Genomic DNA, 25,428 nt, shown 5'->3' with positions numbered 1-25,428 from the left:
GATAACACAGTAATGTATGTGAAGCTCAGTGTATGGTCGACTTTCGTAGAGATTTTAGTATGAACTTTATGTAGCATGTTTAAGATGGGTTTCCTTCTAAAAGTGACTAATATCATTCATTTTTGTCAATTCTTTTGCATTCAACTTTAAGAGGAAGATATTTTTCATCTGTGCCCGTATCTGGTAGTACTGTCTCTGTGGCCACTTGTATACTGACAGTACTCTTTACTTCAGAAATTGTTTCACAAGCAGGATGCATATTTTTCTGTTTAGGTTCCAGCACCAGAACAAGTTGAAAAGGGAGGTGTCAGTAATATAATGGAAGCCAAACTCGTTGTTTTCCTGACGTCAGTTTTTATTAAGGTAACTTAAAATTGAATTTTGAGGGCAAATTAATATTAAGGTTCAGAGTAATAGAATGTTAGAATTCATGGAACTTTAGATCTAGCATTAACTTCTGTTGATTAAGATAAGAGGACTGAAGCCTGAATGTTTTTATTTTGACAACATTTATCTAAGACGGTAATTACTGTATCTAATACAGTAATGGCATTTTGGGTTTCCACTGAGGATAAGTTTCTGTAACATCAGATAATTCTGATTGTGTCAATTTAGTGCAGAAGTCAGTATGATTGGAGATTGGAAACTTCAGTGAAAAGGGAAAGCAGAAAGTAAAATTTATTTCTTTGTACTTTTTTGGTATGGCATCACTGCTCTGGTGGCATACAAACCATTTATATTGCCACGAACTTCTTAAAATTCAGGGAGCAGCGTTTGCGGAAATTATTTCCTCTCAGGAAATGTAGATGTAGCCTTAGAGTAATTCAATATTTATTTCCTCCTTGTAGGAACATGTGTTATACATAGGAACATGTATTATAAACATCAGTTGTCACATTATGTAAACATTTAATAAATTTAGTAAAGTTTAAATAGCAAAAGTCAGGATTTTTTTCATTTTAAATTGTGTTCTTTTCTGTTTAAAACAGGCTGGTTGTAAACTCTCTGATATTGGTATCATTGCACCATACAGGCAGCAGTTAAAGGTCATCAGTGACTTATTGGCACAGTCTTCTGTTGGGATGGTCGAAGTTAATACAGTTGACAGGTACCAAGGAAGAGACAAAAGTATCGTTGTAGTATCTTTTGTTAGAAGCAATGAAGATGGAACTGTGAGTTGATTGTATTTTCTGCTTTGCTTTCTGATTTTTATTTTCTATTTGTTTGGGACATTATTTACCTCTCTTCTTTAAAATTATGTTAAAAAACCACATAGCATAAAATTTGCCATCATAACTGTCTTTAAGTGTACAATTCACAGGTATGAAGTATATTGACAGTGTGTGCAGCTGACCTCCAGAACCTTTTCATTTTGCAAAACAAATTCTATACCCATGAATAACCACTCCTTAATTCCCTCTCTGTTCATTTCCTGTCAACCACTTTCTATCTCTGTGAATTTGACAGAACTTTATGAATTCATGAATTTTCCACGTAAGTGGTATCATACAGTATTTGTCCTTTTGTAAGTGGCTTATTTCACTTGTCATAATGTCTCAAGGTTCATCCATATTGTAGCATGTAACAGAATTTTCTTTTAAAGTCTGATGGTTATTCCATTGCATGTATATACCACATTTTGTTTATCAATTCATCCATTAGTGGACATTTGGGTTGCTTCCACCTTTTGGTTATTATGTTTGGCGCATTTTAAACATATAAACTTTCCTAGCTTACTTTCAAATTTGTAGATAATTCCAGGCTGGTTTTTTTTTTGTGCTTTTATCTCTCCTTAACTTATTTTTCTTGACTGTGTGATACCTGCATATAGTTTTTAAAATACACAGAGTAAAAAGTCTCCCTTCTTCCCTGTTACTCTTCTACTCAGTTCTTACCCTCACATGTTTGGTTTTTTGGATTGTTTGTTTTTGCTAACCTTCTAGAATTTCTTTAAGCATATGTAAGCACATGAATCAGTATTCATGTTTCCCTCCTTTGGGCACAAAAGGTAATATATACACTATTCTGGACTTTGCCTTTTCCACTTAATAATAGAGCTTGGAGATCTTTACATGTCATTACACAGAAAGAGATTTCATTCTTCTCTTAAAGGTGCAAAGTTTTCCACTGTATATATGAATCGTGGTATATTTAACCACTCCTTTGAGTCCTCTATGAGTTTTTATTACATTTAAAAACAATACTACAATAAGTGGAGACAACTTCAGTTCTTTATGATACGTATTTAATGTTTGAAAATTTTATTTGTTTTTATTTTTTTGCTGCACTGTAGGGCATGTGGCAGAGAAGGCAATGGCACCCCACTCCAGTACTTTTGCCTAGAAAATCCCATGGACGGAGGAGCCTGGTAGGCTGCAGTCCATGGGGTCGCTAGAGTCAGACACGACTGAGCGACTTCCCTTTCACTTTTCACTTTCATGCATTGGAGAAGGAAATGGCAACCCACTCCAGTGTTCTTGCCTGGAGAATCCCAGGGACGGGGGAGCCTGGTGGGCTGCCGTCTATGGGGTCGCACAGAGTCGGACATGACTGAAGTGACTTAGCAGCAGCAGCAGCAGCAGCAGGGCATGTGGGATCTTAGTTCCCTGACCAGGGATTGAACCTGCGCCCCCTGCATCGGAAGTGCAGAGTCTTAAACCACTGGATTGCCAAGGAAGTCCCTAAAATTTATTTTTTAATATATTTAAAATTTTAAAATACATTTTCATTATACATATTTAATCATTTAAAATTATGGCAAAGATATCATTGTTGTCGTTGCTTAGTCACTAAGTCGTCTTTAACTCTTTTTCAACCCTCTGGACTGTAGCCCACCAGGCTCTTCTGTCCATGGGATTTCCCAGGCAAGAATACCGGAGTGGGTTGCCATTTCCTTCTCCAGGGTATCTTCCCAACCTAGGGATCAAACCCATATCTCCTGCACTGACAGGCAGATTCTTTACCATTGACCCACTAGGGAAGCCCCATGGATATCACACCCACAATAAAATACTTGAGGTTGGCATCATGGGCAAGTTTTTTTTTGTTTTTTTTTTTCCGCAACTGTCTGCACTTTGAATGTGTTGATGAATCTTTTTTGGAATATGTTTTTGAAAGTAGGAAGATGGCTCAATAAAAACTGTTCTTTTTCAGAAAAACCTCAAATAAGAAAACTCAAAGAATGAAAATTATCTTTCTTTCAGCTTGGTGAATTGTTGAAAGATTGGCGACGTCTTAATGTCGCTATAACCAGAGCCAAACATAAGCTGATTCTCCTGGGATGTGTGCCCTCACTAAGCCGTTACCCTCCTTTGGGGAAGCTACTTAATCATCTCAACTCAGAAAAATTAATATCCTTTTCGTTTTATATACGGTCACATTTGATTGTGCTATGTGAGTACTTTATGTATTTGTAGCAATTAAAACTAAGTGTCTTGTGTTTTCCATGGGCATATTTCAAAAGACCTGATTCTACAAAGGAGAGAGAAAACAATTCACAGGAACTAGGTCAATGCAACAAGTGAAATAATGAAGGTGATGGAGAAGAATAGTTTGTGAAATGAGAAAGGGGAACAAAGGGACTTGATTTCTCGCCCCGGAAACAGAGTGCATGTTTCCTAGAACACATCTAGGAAAACTGGTATCCCTTCAGGTTCCTCTCACCTCGATAACCTTAAAAAATATACATCTGGGACAAAGTATTATATTTAAAAATGGAGATTATTTCTTCTCATGTCGTAGATAATTTTAAAAATAGATCATCTCTTTAAAAAATTATATGAAGGTCTCACACTAAGACAGGTAAATCATATTGCTTAAGTACATTATTATCCATTGAGTGTCACAAAAATACAAGTTTTCTAGTAGCCTTGTTAAAATTACAGAATGTTAATAATGTCATATGTTTTAATGTAGTTCCACATTGTGTTAAATATATCTTCCTTAATTTATTTTATATCATTGATCTTCCATCAGGAGAACATGAAAGCCTTTGTCATCTATTGGGTGATTTCCAAAGAAAATAAAGCCCTGTTTTCCTTGCTTTTTTCATACCATGATGATCTCCTTTAACTATTGCTTATTATTTATAATTTGGATATGCTATAAAATCAGTGACTGGTTACACTGTGATGATAACTTTTATCCCAAGGGTAAGAAATGATGTAAATATATATACTCATTCAGAGTTCCAGTTTTTGGTTTTATTTATTTTTTTGGTATAACCTTGTTAAACATAACTCTACAACATTTAACATAGAATTTATTTTTTCAGTACAGGTGTACCCAAAACTAAAAAGTCTAAATTTATAGGCATTATACATGTGTCTCTGTAAGACGTAGAGTTTGATACACTTCTACCAGCTTTTAAAGATGGATTAACTTTTCAATCTGAGGTTTAAACTTTTAAGTTTAGATTTTTAAGATTAATTTGATCTTGTAGATTTTTATCCTGTTTTATTTGAAAAACTAGATAAGAAAATGGATTTGTTTTTGTCATTTAAGCACAATCTTGTGATAATGAAAAGTATGATTCTCTTCTGTATTTTGAGGTCCCTGATCCAAAGGCCATTTTGGTGTTTTTTTCCTGACTTTTGCTTTCTGTTATCAGAGATGTTTTACAAAACTTTATACTTAGTGTTTTAAATTATTACTTATAAATTTATTATTTCCAACTAATTTCCCTTACTCTCCTAGTTATTTCCCCTTCCTCTCCCACTTTTTATTTTCAGTTTTTAGTGTTTTAGAGTAGATTTTGATATTAAAGAAAATAATAATTATTCTTTTGGGAAAAAATTTTGCTGAATTGATGACAAAAAAGGTGTATCCCTATTTTCACATATTTATGTTCATATGCCCCTTTGTTTTGGGGCATTACTCAATTTTCCTTTTTTGTATGAAGATGTTTTATAAAACAGAATTGTCTCAAGGTGCTTAGTTACTTATATGGTGACCAATTTTAGTGTATCCAACTTTGGGGGAGGATCTCTCATTTCTTTCCAAGTTGTTTTGTTTGTTTGTTTGTTTTTTTTTAATGAGAAGTACATTAGAAATTGTTGCCTCTACCACACCTGTTTTTTAAAAAATTATAACTTGATGTTTTTATTAAATAAATTTTTTTTTACTCTAAGATCACACTGTGTCAATGATTAATACTAAATAATAATTAAGTTCAGGATTGTCCACCATTTTTTCCAGTATTGAGAAGTGAAATATTGACAATGTTCTAAAGCTGAAACCAAGGCGTGCTGACATGCATAGGATGGAGCTAATCACGGAGAGACTATGGATTCGACAGGAAAAACAAGGAAGTTGCAGAGATAAGGCTTAAATATTGGTTGGTTATCATTAATTTACATAACAGGAATGAATCTAAGATAATTTCAGTTCCTAGAATAAGAAAATTCTTTGGCTTCACTAATGGCTGCTTTACAGATTTGTATGGCCTGCACAGTAAAGCCCAATGGAAGAAGAACCTAGGGAGGAGTTCCATGTTTCTTGTCATTTGGGAATCTGTATTGATTACAAGATTCTAAGCACTTATTTCAAAGAAATAGGACTCATCTTTTATACATAAGATGCTGTGAGTTGGCGGGATTGAGTGAGCTGGAAGTTAAACCCAGACTGGGCCCTCAAATTGTTAATAATGCAGTTTATGCCATCCATGCCAAGGACTAAGGCGGCAATGGCTACCAGTCACTGATGTTATCGGACACTCACTTTGTGCAGGTCCACGTCAAGAGCACCATTAGCCTAGACAAGGTCTTCCTTATGGTGGCAAGCCAGGTTGTGAGGAAAGGGTAGCCATTCCAGTGTCCCCATTCCTGAATCAGCTCAGAGTTCCTGTCTCCTGAGTTCTCTTGCTGCCTCTTCTGGTTCTCTTCTTTTCTTCTTCATCTCTCACTTTCTAAAGACTGGTCTTTCCCAGAGCTCTGTGTTTGGTCTGGTCCTGTTCTCCCTCCTTGGACAGTCATTGGCTTCAACCATCGCCTTTGTGGCTGTTAACCAAATCTGTATACTCAGAATAGACTAATATTCTAGTTTAAAATTGTTCAGTGTAATAAGGTTTAAACATACACCCTAATTCCAAATTCTGTTCAATACAAGGTGACTAGAGTATCTGGCAAATGTGTATTTTGGAGCTTAACATCTCCCTCGAAGAGATATTTCTTAGCTTTAAATAAAGTGAGTCTATTACTGAACAAGATTTGTTTACTACTTGTTACAATGGGGGGAAAGCAATCTAGGAAATAAAACTTTTCCTTTGTTCTCATGGTTTTCTAAAATAAATATATAATCTTAATTTTACTTGCTTTTCTAAATGCACTTAGAATACAAATCCCTCCTTTTGTACTCATCATTTGGAGAGGAGAAAAATGAACATTCATTCATTTCAGTGTTTAACAGCAAGATAATGGAAGGGGTTAAGACATGTGAGTTTTAGACTCCTTGAAGCACTGTAAAAATCACAGACAGGGACTTCTTTTGTCTAGCGGTTAAGACTCTATACTTCCAACGCAGGGCATGAGGGTTAAATCCCTGGTTGGGGCACTAAGATCCCACATCCCTCGGGATATGGCCAAAAAGTTAAAAAAAAAATACCCACAGATGTATTTTGAGATTATAAAAATAGAGGCTACTTTTTTATTAGTTCAGCTTATGGTTGTGTCAGTAGTACTGTGACTTTGGGCAAGTTATTTAATCTTTCTGAGGTTAGTTTTATCTGTAAAACAGAAGTAATTCCTTTCTCATGGGGTGGTTCTGAAAATCAAACGAGGCGTTGGCCTAGGAACTGACAGCCAAAGAAATGAAACTTGACATTATCTTTAATCACTAAAATTCTGGGTGCAATAACAGGCCTAAATATGAAAGGCAAAACTATCATTCTTTTTAAAAATATTTATTTGTTTGCACAGGGTCTTAGTGGCAGCACCCTGGGATCTTTAGTTGTGGCATGCAGGATCTAGTTCCCTGATCGGGGATTGAACCGAGACCCTCTGCATTTGTGAGCTTGGAGTCTTAGTTGCTGGCCCACCAGGGAAGTTCTTGTAATTAGTAAAAGAAAAAATCTTCATAACTTTGGAATAAGGAGGCTCCTTAAGATACTAAGGCATAAACTATAAATTCACTACAGGAAAATTAAGAATTTACATTTAGTCAAAAGTTGCCATAAGGAGAGAAAAAAAATTAGCCCAAAGTTATTGGCAACACACAACTGACATGAAATTAGTATGTAGAACATTAAGTAACTTGCACAAGTCAATAAAAAGGTAAGTCAATAGTAAAACAGGCACCATTTCTTTGTAAAAATGAAATTCCAAGTAGTAAACATAGGTAGAGTTCTCGATGTCATCCGTAATGAGAGAAATAAAAAATCTGCCATACAATCTACCCACAAGACTGGCCAAAAAAATGAAGAAATCCTCACAATTCTAGGCATTACAATGGACACAGCAATAGAAAAACAACACTGCTGATAGTGTAAATTATGAGAAATTTTGAAAACACTTTGGCATGAGTTGGTAAACTTAAAGAAAGGCATACTTGATTTTCAGTAAGTCTATTCTTTTTACATGGCCAAGAGACTCCTGCACGTAGGAACCAGGATGTACGTATAAACTGGAAACTCCTCATGGACATAGATGATGTTGAACACCAGAAACAAGTAATGTTCGTAATGTTATCCCAAAAAGTTTGTGAACAGGAAAAATAAACTACGTTGATTAGGGGCACATACTTATGTGGTAGTAGCATGCAGAAAAGCAAGGAAACGACTCGGAATTCAGGATCACATTTACTTCTAGGGACATTGTGGCTAAAGGCTTCCCCCTACCCTCAAGATGACTCCTATGCTTGCTTGATCTGGTGCTCTTTATCCATCTGTTTATGATTCTTTAAACGTATATGTATGCTTTATACATTTTTATCTATGTAGGGTTGTTTCACAATAAAAAATTAAAAACCAAAAGAAGTCAAGAAGCATGAGAACTGTACGCTGGCCAATGTGATGAGATAAACATCTCACCATTTCCACAAAACACGTCTATTTCTAACTCGGCCACCGTCTTAACAATTGCTGATCTAACTAGGTAACAGCTTACTTTCCGCAAATTGATACAACTTAAAACCTAGTGTCCATGAGGGATTTTTCCTCTCTGAAATGAGAAAACGCAGGTTTTATCTCTGCACCTTTGATTTCTGAGACTGTTCCTCCTTGCTTTTTATAAACCAGTGGACTTACTGGTTAAAATTTGGGCTAAATAGATTTCTGCCTACTGTTAATTGCTTCAGATTTTCTAAATTCTTTTGGTCCCCTACGAGTTACTGAAGCAGGGGCGCGGTCAGGTGTGTAGATTAAACCCAGCTGGACCTTGCAGATGAAAACCTTTGCACGTGGCTTGCTCGCCTCCCCTTGGAAATGGAACCCTAGTGCTCCGGCGAAGCCCACAAATGAGAGATCAGAGTCCGCCTTCTGGCTCCACAACCCGAGGTCTCCCTCACGCTCCTTCTTCCCGTCCGGCTGGACGCGGAGAGGCTCAGCGAGGGCGGATTTCTCCGAGGCCGGCTGCAGGCTCTAGAGTCCCCCGCCCGACGCGGGCGCCGCAGAACCACCTGGGCGTCCTCCCGCCGCCGGGAGCGCTGTGGGCCGCAGCGGGCCTGGTTGCAGACGCCGTGGCGGCCGCCGCGCGCCCGAAGGGAGCTGCTGGCGGGGCCCAGGGAGTCCCCGCCCGAGACTGTATCGCCACCGCCGCCATGGGTAAGGGGAGCGGGCCGCGAGTGGACGCCCGGCCCTCCGTGCTGGCTGAGGCCGCGGCCAGGGGAGGCGGACTGGCGGTGTGCGCATCGAGGCCTGCCGAGTCCAGACTGGGGTCCGAACCTGGGCTTGGGGCTGGGCGGGGGCAGCCGGGGACGCAGGGGCGCCCGGGGTCGCCATGGCAACGCGCGGCCGCCCCTCGTTCCCTCCAGCCTCCGCCCCAGTTCGGGGGCCTAATGGCCAAGGTTTCGCGGCTCGACGGCTTACAGGGAGCCAGCACAGGGCCAGCCGGGGTGCCGCTCCAGGGTCGGGGGAACAATCGGGGACGGGCGATGACTTTTCAGGTTTGGGGGAGGCGGAGGGAAGCGTCTCATGATTTGGCCTGGGTTCCGGACGCCGAGGGCGGGAGAGGGACAGCGATGCGGCGCAGGACCCCGGGTGAGCCCTCTGTGAGGGTGCTGGCGGTGTCCGGAGCCCTTGGGCAGTCTTGCTGTCTAGGAGGAAGGGAGGCAGGGAGGCAGGGAAGGGGTTCTAGGCCCAGGCAAGATGCTGGAACCCGCCATTGGCCGAGTGTGGGGGCCGCAACGCGGTCATACGCATCCGCGAGCCCGGGCGGGGCGCGGCTCAGGTGTAAACGCTCTTAGGAAGCTGACGGCGCCCACCAGGACCTTCCTCCGAGCATTTAGTTATAAAGGAGCCGTTTGTCTTGATTGTCTCATTATACATTACATATTGTGATGGGCACTGTTAAGAAAAATGAGAATTGCTGCAGACTATGAAATATCGACTGGTTTCGTCTCCGAAAAAGGAGTCATATCACGATGCAGATTGGAAGAAATGATGTCTTGTGAGGAGATTCTCCAAAAGCTAGCTTGGCTATAGTATTTGTGACTGCATTTTTACGTTGCTTAGGATTCAGTGTCAGGCTTCACGCCTAGCTGTCTGTGATCAGAACTAGAATACTAGATCATTAGGAATCCTGGACTATTTATCCAGTGAAGAAAAAACTGACACTTGGTTTACTTGAACTAGGAAATTTGTCAAAAGACTATGAGACGGTATACGAAAGTGCTTTATTTTTTGCACTTCATTTTGTCATCTGTGTTTGCTGAAAATATTTCTGCCAGCACAACAGTAATGAGAGTATGGGGAGCATCTGAATTTATAAGAAACTGAGGATAAAATTTGTGTGGAAGAAAATCTTCTGTGAATTGAAAATATCAGTTAAAATCAATTTTTAAAAATGCATCCATTAACTTGGTATTTAACTGGATCAGCTGTATGGAAGGTCAGGGAACTTTCACGTGAAACTGGATCCTGCTTTTATTTCCTCTCGGGAAATGAGTCCCGGAATACAAAACTACAATTGCAATGAAAAAAGCAAGGTAGAGGGTTAAAATGAGTTAGAGTTGAATGGCTTTTCTTGTATCTCCCTGTTTTATTATTTACCTGTCATGTTTGTTGTGGGTGAAACTGGAATCTTAGAATTTTAACTACTTTTTATTTTATTGCCAGTTTATTCAGAGTACTTTTTTGCCTTTGAATTCATCCTTGACAGTTCCTGCTGTCCGCCTTTGTACCAGACCCTTAAACATTACTCCACACTTAAACTCCACAGAAAAATTGTAAAATGAATACTTGAGAATAGCCAATTAGCAGGATTTTGAGAATAATTCATAAACTTTAACTGGAGTGAGCATTGTCCTATGGTATGCATGAGAGACATAGAAAGAAAGTTAACTAGGGGTGTAGGTTAGTTAGGAAGACTTGTCTACCAAGGAGAAGCAGACCAGTCTTGGTTTTGTAGGGGAAGAAAATGGTTTGGATATTTTTTGATATCAGGTCTTGCAAGTGATGTTGGACTCCTTTCTTGTGCTTTCAGCTACAAAAGACCCCACAGCTGTAGAGAGAGCAAACTTGTTAAACATGGCTAAACTCAGTATCAAAGGACTCATTGAATCTGCTCTAAGTTTTGGCCGCACTTTGGATTCTGATTATCCCCCCTTGCAGCAGTTCTTCGTTGTTATGGAACATTGTCTGAAACATGGTCTTAAAGGTACTGGAAAATTTTTAAAAAATCAACTTTGGAGCGGCCCCCCTCCCATCTTAAACATCCTTAAAAATGTAATTTTTTTTTTTTTTTTGAGGCCATAATTACTGTCACTTTAAAAATGCTGGGTGGGTTGGTTTTTGGAGAAAATACCCTACTGCTTTATGTTTCCTCATGGGTGGTCTTCAGAAAATCCTTAGTGTTTTGTAAAACGTGTATTTGATTTAAATTATTTTCTCAGCATACTCCGAACTTTTTTCCATTTTATTTTTTTTTATTTTTATTTTTTTCCATTTTAGGACAACTATAGAGTTATTTAGAAAAATTTAAGCTTGATAATGCTGGTATGAACTATTATTACTAGTTTGTGCTCTCTTCCGGAGAAGGCAATGGCACCTCACTCCAGTACTCTTGCCTGGAAAATCCTATGGACGGAGGAGCCTGGTAGGCTCCAGTCCATGGGGTCGCTAAGAGTCGGACATGATTGAGCGACTTCACTTTCACTTTTCACTTTCATGCATTGGAGAAGGAAATGGCAACCCACTCCAGTATTCTTGCCTGGAGAATCCCAGGGACGGGGGAGCCTGGTGGGCTGTCGTCTATGGGGTCGCACAGAGTCCGACACGACTGAAGCAACTTAGCAGCAGCAGCAGCAGTGCTCTCTTCAACAAATACATTAAAACACTTGATTGTTGAAATATAAACCTCCTTAGTGCATCGGAGAAGGCAACGGCACCCCACTCCAGTACTCTTGCCTGGAGAATCCCATGGATGGAGGAGCCTGGTGGGCTACAGTCCATGGGGTCGCTAAGAGTCGGACACAACTGAGCGACTTCACTTTCACTTTACACTTTCATGCATTGGAGAAGGAAATGGCAACCCACTCCACTGTTCTTGCCTGGAGAATCCCAGGGACAGAGGAGCCTGTTGGGCTGCCGTCTATGCGGTCGCACAGAGTCGGACACGACTGACGAGACTTAGCAGCAGCAGCAGCAGTGCGTGGAAAACATGTCTAGAAAAATTGTCCTCTGGATTGGGTTATTGTAGAAATGTGAGTACTCCCTGAAAATGATGATAATAGTGAATAATATTTCATAGTATATGTATAATATTTCATAGTATATGTATAGTATTTCATAGTATATGTAGAATATTTCATGCTAATGCTTATGCTAAGTCATTTCAGTCGTGTCCAACTCTGTGTGACCCCATAGACGGCAGCCCACCAGGCTCCGCCATCCCTGGGATTCTCCAGGCAAGAATACTGGAGTGGGTTGCCATTTCCTTCTCCAATGCATGAAAGAGAAAAGTGAAAGTGAAGTCGCTCAATCATGTCCGACTCTTAGCGACCCCATGGACTGCAGCCTACCAGGCTCCCCTGTCCATGGATTTTCCAGGCAAGAGTACTGGAGTGGGGTGCCATTGCCTTCATAGCGTATGTATAATATACATAATGTATAATATTTCATTATATATGCATACCATGACTTATTTTACTACTGTCCTCAATGTACACTTAGGTTACTTCCAGTTTTTATTATTAAAATTGTGCTGTAAGGACATCTTTGGATTTATACATTTGTACACGTGTACAAATGCTATGGTTTCATTAGGACTCCTTGGAGTCGAATATCTGGGTCAAAGGATAGAGGCAACTTCTGTCTTTAAAGACTTCACTGATCAAACAACAGTGACTGTGTTTCTTTCCCCACATTTTTGCCAACTCTTCATAGTCCCACTCTCTGAGTACTTCTTTTAAAACATAAGGAAGTTGACAATCTTATCTTAGGCCTTGAGTTTAAATTTGTGTTTTGAAAAACTTCCTTTCTATTAAAAAAAAATAGTGACGTAGATCTTTATTTTCCTCCAACTTGCTAAAATTGAATTTGCCAAATGATGGCCCAAGTAGTTACATTTTAAACTCTTTTCCGAATTTATTTTCCTTTACTTCACAAAATATCATGAGGCATATTCTAATAGTCAAATGCGTATTTTTATGAATCATTGTAAAGCGACTTTGTGCTGATTGATTTTTCTTCCCAAAGAAAAATTACCTATCTTGTTGGGTGGTGCGTATCATAAGAGTACTGAATTTACAGGAGATTTGGTCAGTATTAAGAAAGAAACATAGTGATTTCATGGTTTTATATTACCCAAATCTTAGAAACAAATAAAAGGAAAAGTAAAGTTGCAATTTTTTTGTGTTTAAAAGTAAAATAACTATTTGTCTTTGGTTTATTTAATAAATTGGTAAAGATCAACCAACTAGGGCCACCAGTCTTATTTTGGTACTGGTAAAGAATGAGCCTCGTTGTTTTTTACTTTAATTGCCTACTTGCATATTTCTGATGTGGAAGAATGGCCAAGATGCATATTTCTGATAAGGAAAATATCAGAATCCTGAGAAACAGGCTTCTGTTCAGTCGGGCTATATAGTGACAAGAGAGGAAAGGCTGTCTGAAAAACTACGTTACGTTAGAAATGTTGAAACTAAATATTGAACAAGAAGTTACTACAGTTTTGCATGTTTAAGTTGTATGCATTTATTATATTTTCTTTTTAAAGTGAGAAAATCATTTCTAAGTTACAACAAAACTATCTGGGGCCCTTTGGAACTGGTGGAGAAGCTGTACCCAGAAGCAGAGGAAATAGGAGCTAGTGTCCGGGATTTACCTGGTCTTAAGTAAGTAATCCTATTACTTGTTCATCCCTAACCGTAGACCTGTATTTACTGTTCCTTAAAAGTACCTCACGCTCTAGTTTATTATATTCTCTCTGCCTTGTGTAGCCTTCTTGCATTCTCTAATAAAATTCTGTTTACTATTAATCAGTTCAAATTTTATTTCCTTTATGAAATTTTTCTTAGCCCCTTCAATAAGAATTAAGTGCTCTTTCTTTTATATTCTTATCACTGTATTCACTCCTGTGTTGTACCACTTACTTAAATTCTGCATTGCATTGCAGGAAATAGGGAAGTTCTTTTAAGATAGGGTGTATCAATTACGCAGTTCTGTTTCCTGAGTCTAAAGCTAGTTTGCAGCAGTAGGCCATCAGTACTATTTAGGTTAAATCCAGGACAGAGGCTCAGGAGATTTGAATTCACCAATAAGCCATTTATATACCACAAGACTTGGGCAAATTACTTCTCTTGTTGTGAAAATTGGGATCTATAATATCACCTGCCTGATTGACCAGATGAAGGTAGAGTGGGCCCTTAATATCTGTAGGTTCTGCATCTGTGGATTCGACCAACTTTGGATCAAAACTGTTTGAAAAAGAGATTTTCTAGAAAGTTCCAAAAAGCAAAACTTGAATTTGTCACATGTGGGCAATTCTTTACATAGTATTTACATTGTATTAAGTATTATAAATAATCTAGAGATGATTTAGAATGTATGGGAGAATGTGCATAGGTAATACACAAATACTATGCTATTTTATAAGAGGGACTTGAGTATCCATGGATTTTGGTATCCGAGGGGGTCCCAATACTGAGGAGAAACTGTATATGAAATGTCTTAAAAGCTGAATGTTATAGCTAGTAACTCATGAATGTTGAAAAGTTTTTGCAGGTTTTTTGTTGTTAAGCCTGGGTTCTTATGTTCTTCAGGGTATGATTAAGATATAAGAGCTTCCTTTAATTATCTTAATTCTTGTGAAAGAGATAACTTTTTTAGAAAAAATGCTTACCATTTTTTGTCAGATTTATCAGTTTGCTTTCTCTTCAGTTCAGTTCAGTTCAGTCGCTCAGTCGTGTCTGACTCTTTGCAACCCCATGGACTGCAGCACACCAGGTCTCCCTGTCCATCACCAACTCTCGGAGCTTACTCAAACTCATGTCCATTGAGTCAGTGATGCCATCCAACCATCTCATCCTCTGTCGTCTCCTTCTCCTCCCGCCTTCCATCTTTCCCATCATCAGGGTCTTTTCAAATGAGTCAGCTCTTTGCATCAGGTGTCCAAAGTATTGGAGTTTCAGCTTCAGCATCAGTCCTTCCAATGAATATTCAGGACTGATTTCCTTTACGATGGACTGGTTGGATCTCCTTGCAGTCCAAGGGACTCTCAAGAGTCTTCTCCAACACCACAGTTCAAAACCGTCAATTCTTCGGTGCTCAGCTTTCTTATAGTCCAACTCTCACGTCCATACATGACTACTGGAAAAACCATAGCCTTGATTAGACAGACCTTTGTTGTCAAAGTAATGTCTCTACTTTTTAATAGGTGGGCTTCCCTGGTGGCTCAGACGGTAAAGTGTCTGCCCACAATGCGGGAGACCCAGGTTCAATTCCTGGGTTGGGAAGATCCCCTGGAGAAGGAAATGGCAGTCCACTCCAGCATTCTTGCCTGGAAAATCCCATGGACGGAGGAGCCTCATAGGCTACAGTCCATAGGGTCTCAGAGTCGGACACGACTGAGCAACTTCACTTTCAGTTTCACTTTCAGGTTGGTCATAACTTTTCTTCCAAGGAGCAAGCTTCTTTTAATTTCATGGCTGCAGTCAGCATCTGCAGTGGTTTTGGAGCCCCCAAAAATCAAGTCAGCCACTGTTTCCGCATCTATTTCCCATGAAGTGATGGGACTGGATGCCATGATCTTAGTTTTCTGAATGTTGAGCTTTAAGCCAACTTTTTCACTCTGCTCTTTCACTTTCATCAAGAGGCTCTTTAGTTCTTCGCTTTCTGCCATAAGGGTGGTGTCATCTGCATATCTGAGGTTATTGTTATTTCTCCCAGCAATCTTGATTCCACTTGTGCTTCCTCCAGCCCAGCGTTTCTCATGATGTATTCTGCATATAAATTAAATAACCAGGGTGACAGTATACAGCCTTGACGTACTCCTTTTCCTATTTGGAATCAGTCTGTTGTTTCATGTCCAGTTCTAACTGTTGCTTCCTGACCTGCATACAAGTTTCTCAAGAGGCAGGTCAGGTGGTCTGGTATTCCCATCTTTTTAAGAATTTTCCACAGTTTGATGTGATCCACAGTCAAAGGCTTTGGCATAGTCAATAAAGCAGAAATAGATGTTTTTCTGGAACTCTCTTCCTTTTTCAATGATCCAGCGGATGTTGGCAATTTGATCTCTGGTTCCTCTGCCTTTTCTAAAACCAGATTGAACATCTGGAAGTTCATGGTTCACATATTGCTGAAGCCTGGCTTGGAGAATTTTGAGCATTACTTTACTAGCATGTGAGATGAGAGCAATTGTGCGGTAGTTTGAGCATTCTTTGGCATTGCCTTTCTTTAGGATTGGAATGAAAACTGACCTTTTCCAGTCCTGTGGCCACTGCTGAGTTTTCCAAATTTGCTGGCATGTTGAGTGCAGCACTTTCACAGCATCATCTTTCAGGATTTGAAATAGCTCCATTGGAATTCCATCACCTCCACTAGCTTTGTTTGTAGTGATGCTTCCTAAGGTCCACTTGACTTCTCATTCTAGGATGTCTGGTTCTAGGTGAGTGATCATACCATACTGATTATCTGGGTCGTGAAGATCTTTTTCGTATAGTTCTGTGTATTTTTGCACCTCTTCTTAATATCTTCTGCTTTTATATATCTGTACCATTTCTGTCCGTTATTGTGCCATCTTTGCATGCAATGTTCCCTTGGTATTTCCGATTTTCTTGAAGAGATCTCTAGTCTTTCCCATTCTATTGTTTTCCTCCTATTTTCTTGCACTGATCACTGAGGAAGGCTTTCTTATCTCTCCTTGCTATTCTTTGGAACTCTGCATTCAAATGGGTATATCTTTCCTTTTCTCCTTTGCTTTTCACTTCTCTTCTTTTCACGGGTATTTGTAAGGTCCCCTCAGACAGCCATTTTGCTTTTTTGCATTTCTTTTTCTTGGGGATAGTCTTGATCCCTGTCTCCTATACAGTGTCACCAACCTCTGTCCATATTCTTCAGGCACTCTGTCTATCAGATCTAATCCTATGAATCTATTTGTCACTTCCACTGTATAATCGTAAGGGATTTGATTTAGGTCATATCTGAATGGTCTGAAGAGGAACTAAAAAGCCTCTTGATGTAAGTGATAGTGGAGAGTGAAAAAGTTGGCTTAAAGCTCAGCATTCAGAAAACGAAGATCATGGCATCTGGTCCCATCACTTCATGGGAAATAGATGGGGAAACAGTGGAAACAGTGTCAGACTTTATTTTTCTGGGCTCCAAAATCACTGCAGATGATGACTGCAGCCATGAAATTAAAAGACGCTTACTCCTTGGAAGGAAAGTTATGACCAACCTAGATTGCATATTCAAAAGCAGAGACATTACTTTGCCAACAAAGGTTCGTCTAGTCAAGGCTATGGTTTTTCCTGTGCTCATGTATGGATGTGAGAGTTGGACTGTGAAGAAGGCTGAGCACCACAGAATTGATGCTTTTGAACTGTGGTGTTGGAGAAGACTCTTGAGAGTCCCTTGGACTGCAAGGAGATCCAACCAGTCCATTCTGAAGGAAATCAGCCGTGGGATTTCTTTGGAAGGAATGATGCTAAAGCTGAAACTCCAGTACTTTGGCCACCTCATGCGAAGAATTGACTCATTGGAAAAGACTCTGATGCTGGGAGGGATTAGGGGCAGGAGGAGAAGGGGATGAAAGAGGATGAGGTGGTTGTATCGCATCACTGACTCGATGGACGTGAGTCTGAGTGAACTCTGGGAGTTGGTGATGGACAGGGAGGCCTGCTGTGCTGCAATTCATGGGGTTGCAAAGAGTCGGACACGACTGAGCAACTGATCTGATCTGATCTGAATGGTCTAGTGGTTTTCCCTACTTTCTTTAAGTCTGCTTTCTCTTAGCTTTACGATTTAGGGTTTTGGGAATATGGTAATGTTTTCTGTTGTTACATCATCCAAATGTTTGCAAGTTATACTTGAGTGCTCAAAATAAATGGCAGTGTATCAGGGTAATATGATAACTGTTTTACATGAATTATCTCATTTAGTGCTTAAATCATTCTTAGAGTAGAGTTTATTAATAATTATATAGATGTAAAAAGTAAAGATCAAAGAAATTATAAGTGGCAGAGCCACAGATTTCCCTGTGGTGCAGTGGATAAGAATCCATCTGCCAATACAGGGGACTCAGGTTCTTTCCCTAGTCTGGGAAGATTCCACATGCCATAGAACAGCTAAGCCTGAGTGCCACAACTACTGAGCCTGTGCTCTAGAACCCACTTCTAGAGCCCGGGAGCTGCAGCTACTGAAGCCCGAGTGCCTCGAGCCTGTGCTCCACAGTAAGAGAAGCCACCGCATGGAGAAGCCTGCGTACCACAACCAAGAGTAGCCCCTGCTCACCAAAATGAGAGAAAACCCGCCTGAAGCAATGAAGACCCAGCACAGCCTAAGTCAATCAGTCAAGTTATTTTTAAAAAAATGGCAGAGCCAGGATTTAAACCCAGGTTTTAGAATTAAATAGCAAGTGATGTTCACACTTCATATTCCTCTCAGTGGTGTATAAGGTATCACAGTTTTTAACAGGGCTTCCCAGGTGGCCCAATGGTAAAAAAAAAAAAAAAAAAGCCTGCCAGTGCAAGAGATGTGGGTTTGACCCCTGGTTTGGAAAGAGCCCGCACTCTAGTATTCATCTATGGAAAATTCCATGGACAGAGGAGCTTGGTGGGCTATAGTCCATGAGATCTCAGAGTCTGACACCCCTGAGTGGTTGAGCACAGGCACAGTTTTTAAAGAGGAAAAGGGAATTTAAACTCCAGAAATGGAAGAATTGCTTTTTATTTTAATATGAAAATACATGTTCATGTTGTTTTTAAAAAGCCAGACTCTGCAAAAGTAAAAAGTATTTTCTGGAGAATAGTGTTCATTAAAATGCTAAGCAGAAGAAATATGTTAGCTGTTAGAAGTGACAATTAAGTTTTTTCCCACATTACCTGACAAAAAGTTTTCTGCATAAGAAAATATAAAAGTGTGAGTGATGTATTTCTCTTTAAAAAGTCATTCATACTCTGTAAGTCTTGGTTTTAATTTACTAAATGATAACTTGGATAAGAGAGGTATGAGATTTATTTTTTTTTTAGCAGGAGAATACATCCACACTTTTATTTTCAATGAGTTTAAGTCCTTGAGAGGTATAACATCACATGAATTTTGTCTTCAATTAAAACCGTCTGGTGTCCTTTCACAGGCTCTGAAGAGCTCCAGTACCATAGTCCTTCATGTCTCAGCACAGAAAAGGAATTCAAGAGGCAGAGTGATTTATTAGAATAGGACACTTGTGAGTCTTACAAGTGAATGAGAAATACTGTGCCCGAGAACTTATTAGGTTACAGTTTTATAATCAAAGGAAAAGGGGGCAGGGGGGTGAAGACCTTTGTCTTTCTTCAGGAGACATCATGCTTCCATCATTAGTTCCTCCTCCAGGTTAAGCAGGGGAGTTTTCTTATGTCTATGTCGTCAAGCTAGGTCCACAAATTACCTTTTTTTTTTTTTTAAAATGTGTGCAGAGAGCATGTCCTGGGGATCATTAACATACTGAGCTCACCGGGCAGTATGTGAGTCTCACGCCACCGTTGTTTTATTGTTTAGGGGCACGTCTCTTGCTTCTGCTGCATAGTTTTGTGGTTAAGCAAACCTGCTTTCCTGAGTAATCATTAACTTACTGCGGTCTACCATATTTTTTCTATTTACAGTCCCCTAGTATTCTGTCCCTGTTACAGTGACCTTAGCAGGACGGTGGCTTCAGAATTTGGCATAGGTCATGCCGCTGTTCCATGAGCATGGATTATCTTCTCCAGCTGGTTTTGTTCAGTTTGCCATGAGGAGATACTGTGGCTTGTGTTTTTTTTTTTTTTTTTTTACCTGGTACACATCAGTACATCTCTTGCCTAGATAGAATTAACTTTCATCTTGAGCACAAACACCTTCAGTTTTAAGAAGAGCTGTGCGCTCCCTCTGGTCTGAGACCCTGCTTATAGCCAGCAAAAATGGCCCTGGGCCACAACCTTTCAGACATATTTGTTGTATTAGTTTTGTTCCCAGCAGGCCTCTATGTTAGAGAGATTTAATGTTCTAAAGGACAACTGGGTTAAAGAAACATTTGAAAAACAGCAAGCAGCCTAATGATTCTAATTGGCAACTAGATACCTTCTTAGCATTGTTATGCTTTTTAAAATTCAGATACAAGGCTAGTTATTTTTTGAGGGCATCATACTGCCTTTACTGATGGATTTTGCATAATCATGTTTAGAGGGGTAAGCCTATTCTGACAAAATATATCTTGTAGAAATATCCTCCCTGTTTAGAGAGTCATTTCTTTAAAGGCATGAAGTGGTACCTAGATGTCCTGTAGGTTCAGGTTTACCTTAGAGACTTAAATAGCTCTTAGGGATTGGTTTGCATGATCAAAGAACTGACTTAAAGCTCTAGAAACAAAGGTAAAACCATGATTAATTGCCTTTTCTCATTATTAATGTGTGTCTCAACAAAGGTAGGAGATGTAGTCTATAATCTTTGGGCAGAGACTGTTTTCTGACCATTTGGTTTTGCTTTTCAGGACCCCTCTGGGTCGTGCAAGAGCGTGGCTTCGATTAGCCCTCATGCAGAAAAAAATGGCTGATTACCTGCGTTGCTTAATTATACAAAGGGATCTCTTGAGGTAATTACCATTAAATCATGTTCATTTTCATTTTTTATTTCATTTATATCCTGTCTTCCAAAAAGGATAGAAGATGTAGTATGAAAAGACACACAAAACACATCATGATGGCATAAAATAAAAGAAGGAGAAAAATGAGATAGAAAACCACGGTGGGGACATAACATAGATCAAGAACTAGCCTGAAAAATGAATACTGTAAGATTTTTATTGGCCATTAAGGTGGAAATTTGTATGTCATATTTTTAATTTTTAATTTTTTAAGTTACAGTTAATTCTATGAATGGAAATTTGTATTGAAATTTGGGGCTTTAATTGAAGAGGTTTCTTTTTAGATCTTGAATATGCGAACCACTGCTTTGGCTGTATTGTGGGTATTTTTAAACTGTCTATTTAAATGGAAGGACAAATGTTTAAGACAGACTTTCAAAGCAAGGAGACTAGTTTTCAGAAGGAGTGGGCCTATGGCAGCCCCTCCATTCGGCCTTATTCTCTCAGAGTGCCTCTGTGATGTTCTGGAGAATCTGGTCATTTTTTATTTTACTCTTGACTCCAGGCCTCCCCGTCCATTACCAACTCCCAGAGTTCACTCAGACTCACGTCCATCGAGTCAGTGATGCCATCCAGCCATCTCATCCTTTGTCGTCCCCTTCTCCTCCTGCCCCTAATCCCTCCCAGCAACTCTTCGCATGAGGTGGCCAAAGTACTGGAGTTTCAGCTTTAGCATCATTCCTTCCAAAGAAATCCCAGGGCTGATCTCCTTCAGAACGGACTGGTTGGATCTCCTTGCAGTCCAAGGGGCTCTCAAGAGTCTTCTCCAATACCACAGTTCAAAAGCATCAATTCTTCAGCGCTCAGCTTTCTTCACTGTCCAACTCTCACATCCATACATGACCACTGGAAAAACCATAGCCTTGACTAGATGGACCGTTTGTGTATAGAAAGGCTAATTTTAAGATACCTCACTTAATATTGGTTCCATGCTTGTTATAAGGTATTGAGATTTTACAAGTTAGTTTTTGAAATAAATTTACAATTTTTATTATTTTAATTTTCACAGTGAATTCTATGAGTATCATGCACTAATGATGGAAGAAGAAGGAGCAGTAATTGTTGGGCTGCTGGTTGGCCTGAATGTGATAGATGCTAATCTGTGTGTAAAGGGAGAGGATTTAGATTCACAAGTAAGTGAAAATGACTGGTGCCAAAGGCACAGTATTTTCATTTTGTACTCTTCCTCTTTGATCCAGGTGTAAACAGTGCTATTAAACACTAAAGAAAAATTAAGGGGGAAAATCAGTTGCATTTTGGAGGTACTTCTAGTATTTCTGCTCTAAGAAATAACTTTATTTATTTCAGGTTGGAGTGATTGATTTTTCAATGTATTTAAAGAATGAAGAAGATATTGGAAATAAAGAAAGGTATGATTTTCTTAAGTTATTTCACATACCGTATTTTAGTCTGAAGTATGACTTTTGGTCATACCATTAGTTCAGAGACTCATTTTATTTATTTATTTTATTTATTTTTTGGTTGTGCTTCAAGGCTTATGGGATTTTAGTTCCCCAACCAGGTATCAAACCCAGGCTCTTGGCAGTGGGAATGTAGAATCCTAACCACTGAACTGCCAGGAAATTCCCCAGAGACCCATTTTAATTGTCAACTCTCATTTATGTGATAAAAGAGATATAAGTTTATTATTCATAAACTTACAAATACTAGTTTAAGACTTGTGTTTAAAATAAACTTATTTGGTCTACTAAAGAGAAAAGATAATTATGTAATATGAGAGGTCCTAATTATTGCTACAATGGCAGTCCATCACAGTATATAAATGTATTAGATTAACATGTTGTATACTTTAAATTTACACTTCATATGTCAAATATATTTCTTAAAAAATAAATGCAAAAAATTTAAAAATATACTAATGGTATTGTTTAATATTAGCATGTAATTTATTTAACAAAGGTTAATAGTTTTTTAGTTTATAGCTTACTGCTATTTGATTATAAAGATTGTTGAATTTTATTTGAAAGGCAAGATAATGTTGGACAGGGAAGCCTGGTATGCTGCAGTCCATGGGATCGCAAAGAATTGGACATAATTGAACAACTTAACTGAACTGAAATGTTGTTTTCCGTTATGGTTTCACAACAGTTTTAGATGATTTAGACCTTTTGTGTATTTCTTGTTTGTTTGTTTTTTTGGCCACCCAGTAGATTCTTTTCCAATTAACTAAAAGCTGCTTTTCCCCCTCCTCTAGGAATGTTCAAATTGCTGCAATATTAGACCAGAAGAATTATGTTGAAGAATTAAATAGACAACTGAAGTAAGTATTATGGACACATAGATACTTAATACATTTTGGATATTGTCTTAAGTTTTTTTTTCCCCTTTTAGGTCATCTTAACCCTATTCCTTTTTTATAAGCATTTGAAAAGGGGTTGAGGGGATAGAGAGTGAATGGAAATTAAGAATACAGAAAATTATTTGAAATAATTGATTTTCAGCAGAAAATGAGAGTTATATTTTTAAATAGAATCTTCAGAGACATTTGAAAATAGAATTTCAGACTTATCACTCTACCTTCGAGCAAAAAGGCTAGGTAGGGTGAAAGTTTATGTCATTTTGGTGATTCAAAAATTCATTTTTCCTACTTTAGAGGACTTCATGTGTAAGTGTGGCAATAAAAAATTCAGACAAGGCAGTTGGTGCATGTCAGTCAACATGAGGAGTCCAAGATAACAAATTTTTTCTTGGCCTTTGTGAGTCTGTGTGATTCTGAATGAGTTTTTCTTTATCAATTTCAGCAGCACGGTCAGCAGTCTCCATTCAAGAGTTGACTCATTAGAAAAGTCAAATACTAAGCTGATTGAAGAGGTATTGTAACCCAGCCATGGATGATTGTCTTCCAAGGACCTAGTATTGGCGATCCTTTTCCATTTTAAGTATGAATGCGCTAAGCACGTGCAGACGTGTGAGCACACACACAAACACATTTTCATCATTATGATGAAATATTTGTAGTTGTAATTGATCATCATAAGTTCTAGAGAAACCACATATTATTCTTGGGCAAGTCCTCAGGTGAATCTGTGAATTATTTGAGATACCCAACTTCTAGAAATGAGCCCCCCAATGCAATGCATACAAACTCTTCTATAAATAAACTGTAAATCTCATTTCTCGACTTGGATGACCTATATTTAAATAGTGGAATCACCTATAGTTAGAAATTGCCATTAAAATGATCCTGTCCCCCTTGTTCCCATATTCAGATTACTTTTCCTTACAAGCACCACTCCATGATCATGTCCACCCTTTCTCTAGCCTCCCATGTGTGAAACTCATCTGATGTACTCTGGTTCTCTGCATTGTCAAAGTAGCTGTTTAGTGGTCACAAATCAGAAATGTATCTCAGCTTTTTTGTTTTAACTTTTAAAAAAATGTTCTGGTCATGCCATATATCTTGCAGGATCTCAGTTCCCCGCTCAGGGTTCGAGCCAGTGCCACGCAGTGACAGTGCAGAGTCCTAACCACTAGGCCACCAAGGAACTCCCTCACATCTCTCTCTCTCTTTTTTTTTTTAATTTATCTTTTAATTGAAGGATATTTGCTTTACAGAATTTTGTTGTTTTCTGTCAAACCTCAACATGAATCAGTCATTGGTATACATATATCCCCTCCCTTAAGAACCTCCCTCCCCATCCCACCCCTCTAGGTCAATACAGAGTCCCTGTTTGAGTTTCCTGAGCCAAAGAGCAAATTCCCATTGGCTATCTATGGGCTTCGCAGGTAGCTCAATGCAGGAGATGCAAGACAGACGTGGGTTTGATTCCTGGGTCAGGAAGATCCCTTGAAGAAGGAAATGGCAACCCACTCCATTATTCTTGCCTGGGAAATCCCTTGGACAGAGGAGCCTGGTGGGCTGCAGTCCATGGGGTCACAAAGAGTTGGATACAGCTGAGCACACACGCCACGTTGCTTCTGAGATTTAAAAAAAAAACCAAAAACCGCCTAGCCACAGAATTACCACAGGGGCTTCCCTAGTAGCTCAGACAGTAGAGAATCGGCCTGCAATATGGGAGACACAGGTTTGATCCCTTGGTTGGGATTCCCCTGGAGAAGGAAATGGCTACCTACTCTTGCCTGGAAAATTCTACAGACAGAGGAGCCTGGTGGGCTATGTCCATGGGGTCACAAAGAGTCGGACATGACTGAGTGACTTTCACATAACCATAGGATTGGTTTCCATTTTCAGAATTACTTAGGCTCCGGGAATAAATACGTATTAGAACTATGAAATCTGTTTTCCATGTTAATTAGAATCCACATTCTTTTAGAACTGACCCACTTGTCCCAAACCAGGAAGCACGTGATTGTTTGCATGAGTTTTCATTGTGGTAGTTTAGGACCATTTGATAGTGTGACAGATTGGGACCATTGGAGAGAGCTGCTCACTAGTTTTTGCCTCTTCTTGACCATAGGGGCACTGTGAAGTTCAAATTGCATTTCTGACAAAGTTTTTAGAAATTTATTTGCAAGCCAACATTGGGGACTGGTTTCTGTTTTCCTCTCCTAGAATCCCTTTTTTCCTTTTAGGCTTCAGAGCCAAGTCACTTACTTAGTCATTCGTATTTAATTTCATTCATATTTAACTCTGGTGGTGAGAGCTGTCTTATATTTGTGATGGTCACTCAGTGTGCCCATATTTCACAAGGGTGCCCTGTTTGGTTATCATGAATGTCTGTATTACATTTTCAATTATAGCACAACTTTCCTTATAGATGTTGTTGTCTTTGCACAAGTCTTTACAGTCTTATTGTTTAACATATAAACAGTTGTCTTATTGTTCAGCATATAATTCTTCATATGCTTACTCATGCGCTTTGTATTCAGGACATATTGTAAGTCATATAAACAATATGTTTCAGCTGACATACGATTTGGCTAACAAAAGGAAATAGAAATAGAGTTTCTTTAGTTGGTATCTTGGGATAATAGCATTTTT

The 25,428-nt window shown here is 39.1% G+C and overlaps 2 protein-coding genes across 9 annotated transcripts in view; both read left to right on the top strand.

Moving 5' to 3' along the window:
• DNA2 (DNA replication helicase/nuclease 2) overlaps positions 1-5,899 on the top strand; it is a 39,216-nt gene extending 33,317 nt beyond the window's left edge. Inside the window, exons 18-21 of one of the 2 annotated variants that reach the window (XM_019954154.2) lie at positions 274-363; positions 990-1,172; positions 3,204-3,350; positions 3,957-5,899. In XM_019954154.2, the coding sequence (XP_019809713.2) occupies positions 274-363; positions 990-1,172; positions 3,204-3,350; positions 3,957-4,025 (489 nt within the window). In that variant the 3' untranslated portion in view covers positions 4,026-5,899. Of the gene's footprint in view, positions 1-273; positions 364-989; positions 1,173-3,203; positions 3,351-3,956 lie in introns of those variants that run through there. The other variant, XR_011564600.1, reaches the window with a different exon arrangement.
• A 2,534-nt stretch (positions 5,900-8,433) lies between these two features.
• Positions 8,434-25,428, top strand: part of RUFY2 (RUN and FYVE domain containing 2) — a 44,957-nt gene continuing 27,962 nt past the window's right edge. For 3 of the 7 annotated variants that reach the window (XM_070781806.1, XM_070781811.1, XM_070781810.1), the window contains exons 1-8: positions 8,434-8,755; positions 10,635-10,808; positions 13,368-13,485; positions 20,313-20,414; positions 21,475-21,598; positions 21,774-21,835; positions 22,681-22,746; positions 23,228-23,297. In XM_070781806.1, the coding sequence (XP_070637907.1) occupies positions 8,449-8,755; positions 10,635-10,808; positions 13,368-13,485; positions 20,313-20,414; positions 21,475-21,598; positions 21,774-21,835; positions 22,681-22,746; positions 23,228-23,297 (1,023 nt within the window). In that variant the 5' untranslated portion in view covers positions 8,434-8,448. Of the gene's footprint in view, positions 8,756-8,879; positions 9,191-10,634; positions 10,809-13,367; positions 13,486-20,312; positions 20,415-21,474; positions 21,599-21,773; positions 21,836-22,680; positions 22,747-23,227; positions 23,298-25,428 lie in introns of those variants that run through there. The other 4 variants (XM_070781807.1, XM_070781808.1, XM_019953801.2 and 1 more) reach the window with 4 other exon arrangements.

This window comes from Bos indicus, chromosome 28, assembly GCF_029378745.1.
Source record: "Bos indicus isolate NIAB-ARS_2022 breed Sahiwal x Tharparkar chromosome 28, NIAB-ARS_B.indTharparkar_mat_pri_1.0, whole genome shotgun sequence".
NCBI classification, from domain to species: domain Eukaryota; kingdom Metazoa; phylum Chordata; class Mammalia; order Artiodactyla; family Bovidae; genus Bos; species Bos indicus.
The sequence above is the reverse complement of the archived record's forward strand: the minus strand, read 5'-3'. Positions and strand labels throughout refer to the sequence as shown.